The sequence below is a fragment of the Pelmatolapia mariae genome, linkage group LG18 (genome assembly GCF_036321145.2).
Source record: "Pelmatolapia mariae isolate MD_Pm_ZW linkage group LG18, Pm_UMD_F_2, whole genome shotgun sequence".
Taxonomy (NCBI): Eukaryota; Metazoa; Chordata; class Actinopteri; order Cichliformes; family Cichlidae; genus Pelmatolapia; species Pelmatolapia mariae.
In genome coordinates, this window is record NC_086243.1 from 5,052,987 (window position 1) to 5,067,724 (window position 14,738).

General features: G+C 41.4%; 1 protein-coding gene across 1 annotated transcript in view; it reads right to left on the minus strand.

Moving 5' to 3' along the window:
* The window catches only part of pappa2 (pappalysin 2), a 79,923-nt gene extending 69,690 nt beyond the window's left edge, over window positions 1–10,233 (minus strand). The window contains exons 1-4 of the mRNA XM_063462610.1: window positions 9,241–10,233; window positions 2,509–2,741; window positions 1,767–1,994; window positions 1,034–1,629 (exon numbers count right to left, since the gene is read on the minus strand). Coding sequence (XP_063318680.1) covers window positions 1,034–1,629; window positions 1,767–1,994; window positions 2,509–2,741; window positions 9,241–10,135 — 1,952 coding nt within the window. The 5' untranslated portion in view covers window positions 10,136–10,233. The remainder of the gene's footprint in view (window positions 1–1,033; window positions 1,630–1,766; window positions 1,995–2,508; window positions 2,742–9,240) is intronic.
* Between the last annotated feature and the right edge of the window lie 4,505 nt (window positions 10,234–14,738).

A 14,738-nucleotide genomic window follows, 5' to 3' on the forward strand; every position in this document is an offset into this window, starting at 1 on the left:
ACAGAGGCTTTTAGAGTTACTTAGTTACTTAACTTCCACAGTGGTAAAGAAAGGTCCATTACACTAAAAAAAATAAAGAAATGGAAATATATCATGGGGAAAAAACTGTTTGAAAAAACATTTATTCACCCTTGTGTTAAGCTGTCACACTCTGTCAGCTCAAGACATCAAAAGCTAAATCTCATGGTTTAAAAAGCAGTTTTGGTTCCCATGTTCTGTTTCCCAGTGGCTCAGTGTAAAGCTTGTGGTTGAAATTTGGATTAAGGATCCTTTAAGAACTTCGGCCGACGACCTCATGGGGAGACTTCATGCGAGCTATTTAGAACGCTGCGTGAGCCTGACTGTCAGACCAAATGGAAGGCAGTGGGCTGCCGCTCATGTTGTTTAGCAAAAATAAGTGTGTACTTTGGCCACTTAACCCACCATTTCTACTTCACAGAGCTCCCTCTAAGACCACTGGGGAAAGTGAGAGTCCCAATTTGTTCATGCAATATTATGAGCTACTGACTGCACAGCCCTGCTGAAGTACTGCAGCATTGGAAATAGGGACACTTCACTGCCTCACAGGGAGAGGTACTCTTACTAGTGCCCATTCATGCCCATAGAAATCTTCTCTCTGGAAAAATATCTTGCCTTTACTGGCTTAAAATGTAATCCTCCTGGTACTTTCTATGCTATGTCTCCTCAACAATGTAGCCTTTTACATATTCCTGCTTAACGATATGCACAGTGTAAAATTGAATGGCCATTGTTCTCGTAAAAACTACACAACACCTGGTTCAAAAATATTTCAGATTAAAAATCTTCTGTTAGTTTTTGGGGGGGCCTTAAAGGAAGGCCTTTAAAGTTAAAAATACAGTACAGGAGTAGGGTTAGGTTGCATTTTAGATTATACTAAATGGACTTGTTCTCATAGTACTTTTCTACTCTATGTGAGGACTCACAGAGCTTTATACAACATGTCTCATTCCCACAAGTACGTTTTCTACATAGAGAGCCATTTTAGTAGATAACATTTGTCCAACAACCTTACCTGTCAGGAGATTCAGGATCAAAACAGGTCTTGAGCACATCTGTAACATCTGGGTCACAGCAGTCTCCATCATCATAGTCGTAGTGTATACTGTTGCACTCCATGTTACAAACCCCATCCTGCCTCTTCCAGTTGTAACAGGGCCCCACCCTGAGACAGTCCCCTCCATCATGACCCGTCCTCGGATGGTCACATTCTGGGTCACACTGGCGGTTCCCAATCTTTGCAATACGGCAGTTGCTGAGGATGAATCTCTCCCGGAGGCTAGAGTTTTTCACTGTGTAGACACTCAGATCCAGAGTAATGTTGTAAGGGCGGAAGGCCTGAGTTAGAGCCTGGTGCTGGAGCTGAATTTGGGCTTCCGTCACGGTGGGGTTTCCACCATCATCGTTGGAGAGGTTGACAATCCGGTAGCGAATTCGCTTGGGTGTTCGGAGCTGCCAGTTGTCGTTGTACCCAGAGATGATATCTATATTGTCACAGGGTGTAAGGCCACAGGGTGGTGGCGAGAAGGAAGAGACAAGTTCTGGCTCAGGGACAGGACTGGTGATGATGGTTGGATGATGGTCTTTATATGGAGTCCATAGCTGTTCCACCTAAAAGGCAGAAAAGCAATACTAAATAAATATAAAATTACTTAATAAAACTACAGTTGTATTTTAGCTAAGATTAAGACTATTGGAAGAACACAAATCAACAACTAACAATGTAGAAATTTGAAATGACCACTTACATTAGTAAAGTCAGCCCACATCGCCAGGACCGGCTCACTCATGTCAATTTGGAGTGGCCGTTTGAGCAAGTCCGCATGGGAGCGGACATAGCCCCACAAGACCACACCTCCTACGTGGCCTCTAAAGCTTTGCCCCTGATCGGACTGATTGCTGCCAAGAAAGAGGGTTCTGCAGGCCTTCATGAAGGGGCTGTAGAGATTCCCTGACTGGTGGCTGCTTTCTCCTACCTAAGAGGGAAAAAATTGGGGAATTTTTTTTTCTTCATTTTATCATGTTCTGAATATACTTTAAGATTAATTGCCTAATTATTCTTTTTAAAAAGAACATACAAGCAGTAAGTCATCCAAATGTTACAGCATTAGCCCTGGAGAACCCATGGGGTCAGAGCCGACCCCATTGGTTTTCTAGGGAAACCATGGGGTCAAATTTGACCCCATGGGTTCTCCAGGGTTAGAGTGCTGTGGCAATTAGCTTTTTAAGAAGCTTTCCATCTGGTTGGCATGTAATATATTCACTCTGCTCCATGGATGCTCTCATTGGCAATAACTTCTATTGCCAACATATTAATTGGGTGCCCTATAATCTGACAAAAAGCAAAAACAAACCCTAAGAGGATATTGTAATAGAGCTGGTAAGTATGATATATAGCCATGGGTGAAATGCCTGGAAAATATCATGAAATGGACCATTGATTTGTATCTCTGGTAAATGACCAAACTCAACCAATGTTCAATCACACACCTTAGCTCCATCAACATACAAAGTCATGTTATGACCATTGTAAGCAGCCATCAGGTGAGTCCAGACATTGGCTCGGTACCGCTGGTGGCTGTGGACAGTGGTGGATTTCACAGCTCGGTCTGTACGAAGTGTGAAGTAGAAGCGTGCATCTCTGGTGCCAGCAGTTTCCACAGTGCGAATGCCTACTGACCAACCCTTCTCACTTAGTGAGTGGGAACAGTTGTCAAAGACACCTAGGGGAGAAAAGTGGTGGAAAAAAATGAATATTCACAATTTACAAAGAGTCAGCACCCTTGAGAAATTGAACAATCACGCCAACAAGCAACCTTTCCAAGTGATTATACTCCTATGATTACAGGAGGAGAAACTAAAAGAGAGAGAGCAGTGCATAGAGGCTGAGACACAGTTAGAGAAAGTAAGACAGAGAGAGTAGACAGAGCCAGAAACAGCAGGACAGAACAGAGAGGGGAAGAAGGACGGAGGTATTTCACTAAGCAAAGGCAAGGCCCTGATGTTTCCATCTGCTGTTGCAACAGACACACACAGACGCACATCTGCTCCCCAGATGTCAAATACTAGGACAGAGAAGGGTCAGGGAACCCCCTCACCCTCCTCAATTCTGTGTGTGTGTGTGTATGTGTGTGTGTGTGTGTGTGTGTGTGTGTGTGTGTGTGTGTGTGTGTGTGTAGGCTTACTTGTGTATCTAAAAGGGGCAAAACATCCTCATGGAGTTGAGCCAGTTTCATGGCTAAGCATGTAATTCAGTAGTTGAGATAAGACTATAGATTTGTAGCTTAGTGTGGTAACTTCAAAATGGTATTTCACCTGCATTACACGCAATGTTTCAGGACGACCAATCAAACTCTGCAGCTATTTTGGCCTTTGGAGGGAAGCAGAACCAGCTGGCAATATAACACTGATATACTATAGATTTGTATAGTCAAACATATTTGCAAACAATTTGAGATCAACTCTAGGAATGTTCCTGGTGGCAAACTGATTTAAACATTGATCATAAAAATACTGCATCTGCATTTAAGCGTTGTTAATCATATTCCTCAAGAGCTAAATTTTAAATACAAATGAAATGTCAGCACATTGCCATTTGCACAAGACGGCACTAACAATGTCACATTAGTTTGGCAAGTGTGGCTAAACTTAGCAGTGTCAGCACTAGAAGCCATTTTTTCCTTGCCCATATGTCTGTGCAGAACGTAAAGAACAAGCTCCGCTGCTCCATATAAGCAGTTAGCATTACTCAACTAACATCTTTGAAACAACAGGCAACTGGTGTTGGACTAAACACAAGATAATTATTTTAACCAACTTATTTTGTTGCTGCAAACTAGCAAGGACAGAAATGTCCCTATGCAGCAATTTTAAAGGGAAATACTTTGTATCCTCAACTCTAAATGCTCCATCTATCAAACTGCTGACTTCTTCTGTCTGCTGTGTGCTTGTTGGGTAGGTAGTGTACAGTATCAGAGATACTATAAAAAAGCTTCCTCTAACAAGGTTACTGAGGACAGTGAAATATCCAGGCCAGGAAACCCAAACAGTGGGCTGAATTATGCCCTGCAGAGCAGTGAGACACTGTTGATGACTTTTTTTCAGCTCACTACTACTGCTGCCAGACAACTCTATTGAATTACTCAATCATTTGATTTACTGTTAGAGTTCAGCTTTAAAAATGCTACATATAGCAGAGTAGGATACATGATCCAATCTAATATTGAAATCAAAACATATGACACTAAAGTAACAAGAAAATGAAACTTGAATAATTTAAGACTTTTATCAAAGACTTTAAAAACATTACTAACATTTAGAGAATCTTTTCACATGTCACTCTATCATTGATGAATATTTTATACAGTGTTGATTTTTTTTTTTTACTTTAGTACTATTGCTGTATATGTTGTGCAACATGCATGGAATCATGCAATAATGCATCTTATTATCTGTATTATATATTAATGCAGGGCTTGTCAAATTTACAAATGGCGTCATCATTACAGTGTTTGTCCAGCAGCCCACTCAGGACTGGACTGTTTACAACATTCTGCAACGCATACAGTCACACAAGAATAAAGGGTTGAAATGTGCAAACAGATTTAAAAGATCATCAGTGACCATTAGAAGTCAAACCAATGTCAATGTCATGTCTAGCAGAAACAATAGGAGTTTGTTTTTCACTGAATTGGTCAAATTCCTTCTGGACACTACAAAGAGAAAGGCCCATGCCACAAAATGCCGCCCTCACATAAGGAAGCAATGAGGGGAAAGAAAAGTTGAGTAATGGAGTCGGATCTTTGATCAGAGTAAATGTGAGCGGACATAACAGTTTGTGGTCTCCCTCACTATCTGGACAGCTGCAGTGCTACACCATAGCGCTTTTATCCTCTTCAATTTGCTTGATGTATGTGTTGTTCTGTCAAGTGTGCAGCTTTTCAAATGCAACATTCTCAGTATTGGAAAAATAGCCATGTTTGTCTTCACGAGAAGAGCCTGCAAAACAATGCAGGTTGTGTAGTACAGCTGGCACTTAAAATCAGTGGAAATCCACAGGGAAGCTAACTCTTGATGAGAAGCTGAGTGAAATCCATCTTGTTTTTTTTAACAGATTCTATATCCTGAATTAGAATGCAATTTACTTGGTTAAACCAATCTTTTAATGTTATAACTCACTTTAGCTTTAGGGGTGCCACGATAACTGTGTATTGATGGTAACTGATCTTGAAAGGAGGTTATTTTTAGTTTTTCAAAATTTCAGTGTTATTTCATTAAATTGATGAAAACCAACTAAAATTAATTGTAATTAAAAACAAAAAGTGAAAAAGCAAACGCTGTGACTTTGTGTCCAAAGTGTCGATGTGTTGCACTGAAGAGATACAACACTGTGGAAAAATCTAGAACCAACATCTTTTGTTTATATTTTGCAGTGTTTGGAAAGGATGCAGTGATTTATTGAAACATGAGCAAAACATTCATGGGAACGCATTATAGAAAGCAAAGAAAATCGAAAATCAGTATTTGATATGACCACCATTATTCTGTGACACAGCCTGAACTTTTTGTATAATTCCTTTTAGTAACCTTCAGGTTCCCCAGTCTCGTTGAAGGTCGGCCCACAGGTCTTCTTCTTCTTTCAGGTATGCTTTTACTTTTACTGGCAGTGTATTTGGGATCATGGTCATGCTAAAAAAATTAAGCTTTTATCAATCAACCGCTTTCGGTTGCCGAATCACAATCTGACCATAACTTGCTACATTCATAGTTCCATCAAATTTGACAAGATCCCCAACACCACTGGCTCAAATGCAGCCCCAAACCATGACACTATGTTTCACTGATGGCTATAGACACTCACTGTTGTTTTTCTCTGTTTTGTACTTATTGACGACAATTTGAACCAAAAATTTGAAATCTGGATTCATCAGTGTATAACACCTGTTGTAATCTTCAGTCCAGTTTGTGCATAATTTTTTATGCGTCACCCTTTCCGGTTTGTTTCCCTTCATAAAGAATGGCTTCTTGACAGCCTCCACTTGTCCCGTTTCCTCTGATTTTTTTAAGGACACACTGCACACCATGCTGTCAAGTTTGGGAATCACTATTTTATACTTGTTAAACTGTTATCTTTGTAATTTTTTATAGATTCAACTAAAGTTATATAGTTGTGACAGGCATGGCTAAACATTTCAGGCATGCAGAATATTTGAATGATTCATAGGTCATAATTAATTGACTTAACAAGCAAAAAACATTTCCCCGAAAATAGTCAGGTACTGGACCATTTTCTTTGTACTGTACAGGTAAGACTGTTATATGTGCAATTCTTTTTCTGACAAGTTGTACTTTTGTATTTTCTTACTCAGTTGTATATAGTATTTGTATTTTATTTTATTCTATTGTATATATTATTCTATTTTATTCTATTGTATATAGTATTTTATTCTATTTTATTGCATTCCAGTGTTTTCTAATTTCTGCTACATAACTTTGCAGTAACAAAACAAATTTCCCACCTGTGGGACTAATAAAGGTCAACTTATCTTATCTTATCTTATCTTATCTTATCTTATCTTACAGTACAAGGACTGGACTGAAAACAAGCCAATGTTCAAAGAAGAACTTTGAAAGACTTTTAGAACAATGGGAGAACTACTGCTCAAGACAATTTTAAAAAATAACAAGAACGTCTGGCAAAATATAAAGAAGTGAGAAGTCGTTCAAGACTTTGTACAATCTTTTATGAACTGACGTTAAACTACACCGCGTCAGGCTGGCCTGCACTTTCTTGTAATGTAAATTTTTAGCACAAAATGGTGCAGCAAGTTAACATAAGCCGTATTTAACCAGGTAAGTTGCTCTGTATAGATTTTTGTGGAATTTTTTAGCTTAGCTTATAACATTTTAAGGCTACAATCTAACAATCTTGAAAGCAACATTTGCTTCCTGGTTTACATTGTAATTGTAAAATTCTTCCAAGAGGCTGTGTCGAGTGTCATCACTCATCACACAGTTATCAATACCAGCTATCAATATATTCATCGTCCTCTTTATAATAGCCTATTCTTCAGAAATGGAAATGATCCTGTCACATTATCTTTGTCAGCATCCAGTGGCAGCAATGATAATTGCTGTCAGTGTCCAATTATGTCCAATCACACTCATTATTGTTGTCAGCAGGGATGTAACTAGACCCTAAAACTTCCACGGTCTAGTTTGGGGTATGTATTCAAAACAAGCTGTACTCATTCATAAGATAATTCTATTAAGCTTGCATTTTTCTGGTTGTAATTATTTTTAGGACAACCCAAGGATAAGCTTGAGAAAATAGTAATGACAATGAGCAAATGATACAATCTGATCAGAAATGTATTAATATTAAAATATTTTGTTTGCTTAGTTTCTTATGCTGCACATTTTGACACACTAGCCTAAATGAGTACACCAGAAGAATGCTATTTTCATCCTTTCAAAGAAAGCAAGCAATCGCCCTGAGGTTATGAAGGGAAGGGATTTATGTGATAGCACTGAACTGTGTTTTTGGAGTTCATCTGGAAGCCTATTTTTTAATATAGACATTAACTAAAATAATACATGTGTTCTGTAGTGCTGAGTTGTTCTATGTTTGTTTCATTGTGTTTACAGTGTAGTTACTGAATTTGTGTATTAGTTGAAGATAGTTTTGCAAAGCTGTGACACCATGAGTGCAGTGGAGGTGAACCTTGCTGATGCTCATCTCAGATGGCCAGCTGAAGGTCATAAATACTTAATGTAAGGCAAAACAATACTTTTACACAATAACTGAAATACTTTTATTTATCCACATAAGACCACTTTCAGTCAGAGACATATTTATATTACATATTTATCACCATCGTCATCCCTTTCTCAGTGACCTCAGTTTTGATCATTATTAAAAAGGTCACCAGAGCTTTCTACCACTTAAAAACGTCTCAAAACTTAGAAAATCAAACTGACTAAGAAATTGCTCCATGCAGGTCTTATCAAGCTGTCATCCTGTATTTGCAGGATTATCCAAATTATCAGTAGGATGACTTCAACTTCCTCAGAATGCAGCAGTCCTTATATGTACACAGCATTTTGAACATATTACTCCAGTGTTGAAATCATTTCATTGGCTCCAGTTCAACATAGAATTAACTTTGGAATCCTTTGATTGGTTTGGCTTTCTCAGTCTCATCATCAGGTGCCGATCTTTTAGCTGTTCCCAGAATTAAATCTATGAGTTATTTGGAACAAGCTGACCTGAGGCTGATTAAAGCCGTGTCTACATTAAAAAACAAACTTAAAACCTTTTTATTCACACAGGCTCACACTTAATAACTGTGTGTGCGTGTGCGTCGGTGCGTGTCTGTCTATGCTGACTTGTATTTTATTTTTCTGTGAAGCTTGTTTTGTCGTGTTTTGCAATCTAATATGTTAAGCACAGTGACTTTACTGTAATGAAATGTGCTAAATAAAATTGCAATTTTAATTAAATTTACAACATGGACCAATGTGATGAATATATATATGTATATATATATATATATATATATGTATATATATATATATATATATATATATATACATATGAGTTACCTTAAATAACGTGTAATGTGTGGATTCTTTTTGTCTGTTTTCGTTCTAAATATTGAAATATGTAAGAGACTGGTTGGTATAATTAAGGGCATAAGTAGCAGATTTTAATTTTGGAAACAGTTGACTTCATTAACTAATTTAATTAGTTCACTAACTTAAGAAAAAGAAATCTAAGACAGGCATTTCCCCTTTTTTTATTTAGCTCTGTGAACCTTGCGGAGTTACGGAAACACTTTGAATCAGTGAGCGTGTTTATGAATGACCGCAGTCACCACAAGGTTTGGCATTTTAATGATGTGACTTTTTATGAAAGATAATATTTCAGTCCAGGTGATTTACAGAATAAGCCGTGCACAGATTTGTAGATATTTGCTTGTTAGTTTAGTTCATCTGACAGATTAATAATCGGATGATTTCAGCGCCTGGATTTGCCTGATCAGCATGTGATGTCTAGATGAAACAGTAAAAACCTCGCTTCAGTTTCAGAGAATTTCGTGCAACACATAACGGAAGACTGTCGTTAAAAGGGAGCTATGGCAAATTTTTTGTGACATGTACATGGGTGTTATCTAGATAACAGTGGTACCTTTGATGTTGTAAAGAAGAGTTTACACCCACCTGCTATGACCGCGGGATTGCTCTGCCCTCCCTCTGCCTTCACCCAAAGCTCCAGGCTGAACGTGGCCCTCGGAAGCTCCACTCCCGCCGGCAACTTCACCTTCAGTTGTTCCCGACGCCCGTTGAAGTACAGGGCTGTCATCCAGGACGGGGGCACTCTTGGTACAGGGCTCCCCCAGGTGCCCGCGGGAAGCCAGTCTCCCTCTTGCACCTCGTCAGAGTAGTCCTCCGTGACGCTTTCGGGGGTTGCTGTGGAGGACTGGTCTTCATCTCCCTGCTGGAGCCTTTGGAGGACCTGGAGCCCCCTGGAATCCGTGGAGCTGAACGGGGCGACTTTCTCCCAGCTGGAGTTGCCCTCTTCTTCGTAGCGAAACGTCGCGTGGAGGCTGCGGGTGAACCTGGAGCGGGGGTCGCGAGGAGCGCGCGAGGGAGACACGGCGTCTTTGAGGACAGACTGCCCGCCGCTTGCGACGACTTCATTCTGCTCCCTCTGGTTGTCCGTGGAGCCCCCCTCTCTCCCCGCCACTATCTCGGCGTCTCCCCGGCCTCCCTTCTCCTCCTCCCCCGCAGGAGCGAACCCTCGCGCCCCGGCTTCCAACCCGCACCCTCCTGCACAGACCGCACGAGCGCTCTTAACAGTGTACAGCTCTCTCCGGCTCGTGTTCGTCCTCGTACGGGCCGCTGGAGGGCGTTGTTGGGTCGGGGAGTGAGAGCTGGGCTGCCGCCGGGACCTCCACACGCCGGAGACGGTGCAGGGTTCACCTGCCAGCCTGGACAGCTCACGGTCTGCCTGCCGGGCCAAGGAACGTTTGTAGAGGCTCAGCGCATCGGAGCGAAGCAGCCACGTGTTAGCGATGAAGACGAGGAAGACAGCCAGTAGTCTGATCAACAGCATTTTCTCGGGTTAAGCGTATGGCCGATGTATAAAAGGAGATTTCAGGGGTTTTTTATTTTTATTATTTTTAACAAAGGAATCTCACACAGGCTGAGATTAGAGAAATCTGCGCACGTTTTCACAAGCAACAGAGAAATAGCTGTTTTTTCTGTCTTTTTTGTTTTGTTTTGATTTTTTTTAAACTGTAATGAACCTACTTAAAAAACAAAAACAAAAAAAGCAATCAGATGAAAACATACATCAGTGCATCCCAAAGAGTTCGAGGGGACATTTAAAGTTTCTCACTCAAACTTGAGGATTTTTAGAAGCTGTAGATTTGGAATAAAAGCAGGTGTTCAATGTTGCTAAAGAATCACAGTAAAAATTCAGAGTTTTCGCGAAGTGAACCTAAATAGCTGCTTGGCACACGTGTGCACTTTGCGCAGACACTTAGTGGGGACGCGTTGCCCCCTTTCCCGTGCGTGTCCGCAGTATATGTGCAGCCTCTGACTCTTTATTTCAGCTTAGAGGGAAAAGAGCATACACCTAACTATCTGTGCAAGCCTTTCACAAAGCCCACGAGGTAAAGAAACACCGGTCTGATTTAGTATGTTAGAAATAATTATCAGCGCAAATGTTTGTTTTATGAAGAAGTAAAATATGGGTACATTGGCAAATTTGTCTAAATCATAAAATCATCTGATATCTGGTTTCCCTCTTTGCTCAAGACCTGCTGTTTCTGTTTACCTGACCACTGCGGCATTAGTTTAGTGCGTCCTGTTCCAAAAAAAGAAAAAGAAAAAGAAAAATCTGACCGCAAGGTGGATCGGAGTAAGCACTGCAAAAGAGCGGAAAAAATAAAGCGCAGTGCAAAGTGCCAGCCCTAAAATAGCAAAAGCCCCACTTGTTGAGCGTCCCTATAAATTCTGTAAGAGGACGAATGTGTTAGTCCATCAGAGTCAATCAGAGTTCTGCGTCTGCGCTCGAACTCCTCTTTTTTTCTTGTGCGTCTCTGTGCGCTCTTTGCTGCTGCTGCTGCTCCTCTCCACCGGTTTATGCAATTGTAGTAATATCCTCCTCCATTCACTCCTTCACCTCTCTCTCTCTCTCTCTCTCTCTCTCTCCCATTCTCCCGAGTCCAAAGGTTTTTATCAGGGAGCCCCTACCCGCCCTGACATCACCGGTAGGGGAAGTGTGGTGGTGGTGGTGGTGATGGAGGAGGAGGGGGAGGCGTCCTACCCTCTCTCTCACACTTGAGTTTTACAAGGGAAATCCTCTCCTCTCTTCTGCTGCTGCACTGTGCATCACTCTGATCCAGAGTTGAGAGAGGAAAAAGGCTGTAAAGTTTATTTATACATTTATTATTCTTGTCCTGACCTCATCCATCCACCCATCCATCCATCATCACTGGCGGTGGGAGGAGTATCCTGGCCCTTTTACTCTAGTAAAGGTGGCAGTGCAAGACTGCTGCTAAACATGCAAATAGGCCGGAGAAATCCAAACCAGAAAGCAAATATAGTTCATGTGATGTCCTTCTAACCTTACAGGAAGCTTATGAATCCACTGCATTTGTTTGACACCGGGTGTATTTGCGGAGGTAGAGGAACCAGCTTGTAAAAATTTGTTCTGCTACATGTGAGTAAAATTAGGCTCTCATCCTTCAAATGCCACCTCCATGGTGATTTACTTCAACTTGGGACTTGGAAGTCCCAAGGAGAGCAATGAAAAAAAATGACTTGGCTTGATTGCATGGGGTTAGTGTTATAGTCAGTGGTAGGGGTTGGAACTGGGGTCATCACCGATGATGGCTTTGAACTCAGAGAGTTAAAGTGAGCTTAAAGTGAGGTCTGACGTCCTTCTCTATCTTCAAACATTTGTGCATCTGGTAATGTGGAGAATGGTCCAGGAAAAAAGTGCACTTGTGCGTGGGCAAGTGCACAAGCGCAACCTGCAAGTTTTAATACGTTATATTATACTCTCTTATGCTATAATATTACATAATGTATATTTATATTATGATATTCATAAGTCACACAGCGAATTACTGTGTAAACTGGTGTCAGATTGAGTAGAAAACAATCGCAGCATAAGCTACAGTATAGGTTTTGTTGTCCATGTCTTCTTAATGGGACTCTCTAACCTGGCAAAGGATGAATGATGGTGGCTGGGATGGGGGAGGAGAAGTGTTTTCTCCCTATGACCCTCCCTCGCTCTCTTTCTTTTCCCCTCTCTCTCTCACACACATGCATTACCCCTAAATGAAATAGGTAAAGTTTGAGTAACCTTCTCTCTTCCTTTTCCTTTTCCTTCTTCTCTCCCGCCGTCCCTCCCTCCCTCCCTCCCTCCCGTATTCTCTCTCCCTTGCCCATTCTCCTGCAGTCTCACTCACACACTCACACTCTGGCTCTCTTCACTGGTACAGCACAGACAGGCACAACATCTGTCCTGCACGTGAAAAAGGGTTTTTTTTTTTTGTCTTTTTTTTTTCTTTTTTTTACCATCCAAATATGCTACCTGCTTTGTGCTGAACTCTTGTGCTCGTGTGGGCCAAGGCTGAAAAAAGGGGGTTAGGCAGAGAGGAAGAAATTAAACCAAGGTGGATGATGGCGAAATAATGCAATGCACACAGATTTGTCCGTTTGTAGGTGCCCAGTGAACAGATTCTATGAAAAGCTGTGTGCATCTGCATACACGCAGACATATACTTGCATAGTGAAGTGTTACAACAGCAAAAAAATACATTTTACTATCTTTTGATACTGTTTTTATGCAAAAATGACAAAAAATTACTGAAGGTCCAGCGGATTGTTTTTTTTTTTTTTTTTGTAATTTCCATTATCAGGAGCAGTCTGTCCTCTGAAGGAAGGAAGGGCTGTGGTTGAAGTCTCTCACAAAAGCAAATGAAAGGCCCCTTTAATGGTCAACTCATTTTCTTTCAACCTCAATATTCACCCTGTTTGTTTTTTTCCCTGCCTTTAGAGCTTGTGCATGTAAGCGTGTTTCGGGCAGAAACTCAGTAATTCTACTACTTTTGCATTCGAAAGCAAACAAACAGAAAACATGCATTTAAAGTGTTGCAGGTCTCCTTAAATTCTTTGTAGTTTCCGAGCCAGCTCTGAAGCTTATCGTACATTGATGAATATCTCAAGCCATGATGAATACCTTGCAAATGGGAAAATAGCTTTTGGCATCTTGTGCAGGCCGTCTAAGTCAAAAGACAGGTGTCCTCACTGAAATGTTTCCAGAAGCTGCAAACAAAATCTATACTGATCCTCCAAAATCACTAAGAAGTGATATTCCACCAGATGAGTTTAAAGTCTTGAAACTGCACACTGTGTTTTTTATGAATAAGTCATTATTTATCTTTTAAGTAGTAATTAAATCTTTAATAATAAATCCACAAAAAAAAGGCCTCCTGTAGTCCACTTTTTTGTTGTTCCACACCTTCTAAAGTGTTGCCTCCTGCTTTCAGGCCCTGCTATTTTACTTTTTTGTGAGGCTCAATTTGCCAACAGGGCCCTGGCTCAAGGTTGGAGATGGAAATGGAGGAGGAGGAGGAGGAGGGGGAGGCCACCGGCAGTTATGGCAGGGGCCCCTGAAGGGGCAAAAAACGGTCCTAAAGAGTGGGAGGCAGGAATTCCACAAACGCAGCCTGCTAAACATTCAGCTTTCTCTGCTGCAGAAGTGCCCTTTGAAATCCAGCTGCAACTGCATTTGGAGGAAGAGGGGGACAAGAGAAATCAGAGGAGGAGGGGGGGAGGGGGTCTTTAAATTTCCAACAAAAACAGAGGATGGAGGAGAAGAGGCAGAAGAGAAAGAGAGGAAGAGAGCCAAAGAAGGGAGTGGGGTGTCTGGTAGAGAGTCTGAAAGGGGGTGCTCCTCCGGGGCCTCACCCCCCACTGTAAGGGACCTCCACCGATTATCCTTCATCTCAGCTTGTCCGTCTTGACCCCACCGACCCCGAGGCCAGCTCCATGTCCCCTTCCCCTTGTGCTCTCTTTTCTACACACACACACACACACACAACCTGGATCCTCATGCAAAAAAAAAAGAAAAAGGAAGAGGGGGGGGCCCAATGGGAGAAAATCCAGGCTGATGCGGAGGACAAATGAGAAGGGGGAAGAATGAAGAAAAGAGTGCTTTTCACCACCACTGGTGTGAAATAGAAGTGGGGCAGGGAGGTGGGCCGAGGGGGAAGACACATGAAGCACGGTGTGTGGACAGTGCTGCAGGTGTTTCACTCCAAGGATTCAGGATTCAGTGATGAGGGTGTTCAAATCAATAGCTGCGACATTTGGGCAACATTTGCTTCATTGCTTGGAAGCTTCACACTTTCATTGCCCTTTTTTTTCTTTCAAATTATATTTTCTACCGATCTGTAAAGCCTTTTGTTGAAATATGAAAAAAGTGACACAAGTTTCCTCTTTTTGGAGCTTTTGTGAAAACTGCATCGCTGCTCATATTAGCACAGTGACTTTCCATTGGCTTCTTCTAAACTCAGCATGATTCACCGCCTGCATGCAGCACAGAGGAAGCCCGTTAACATGGTGGTCCCCTCTCAGAGAAACTCATTTGCTCTTCGGCGTACTCAGTAACTTTCCTCTAGCTGAAAAAGAAACTTACT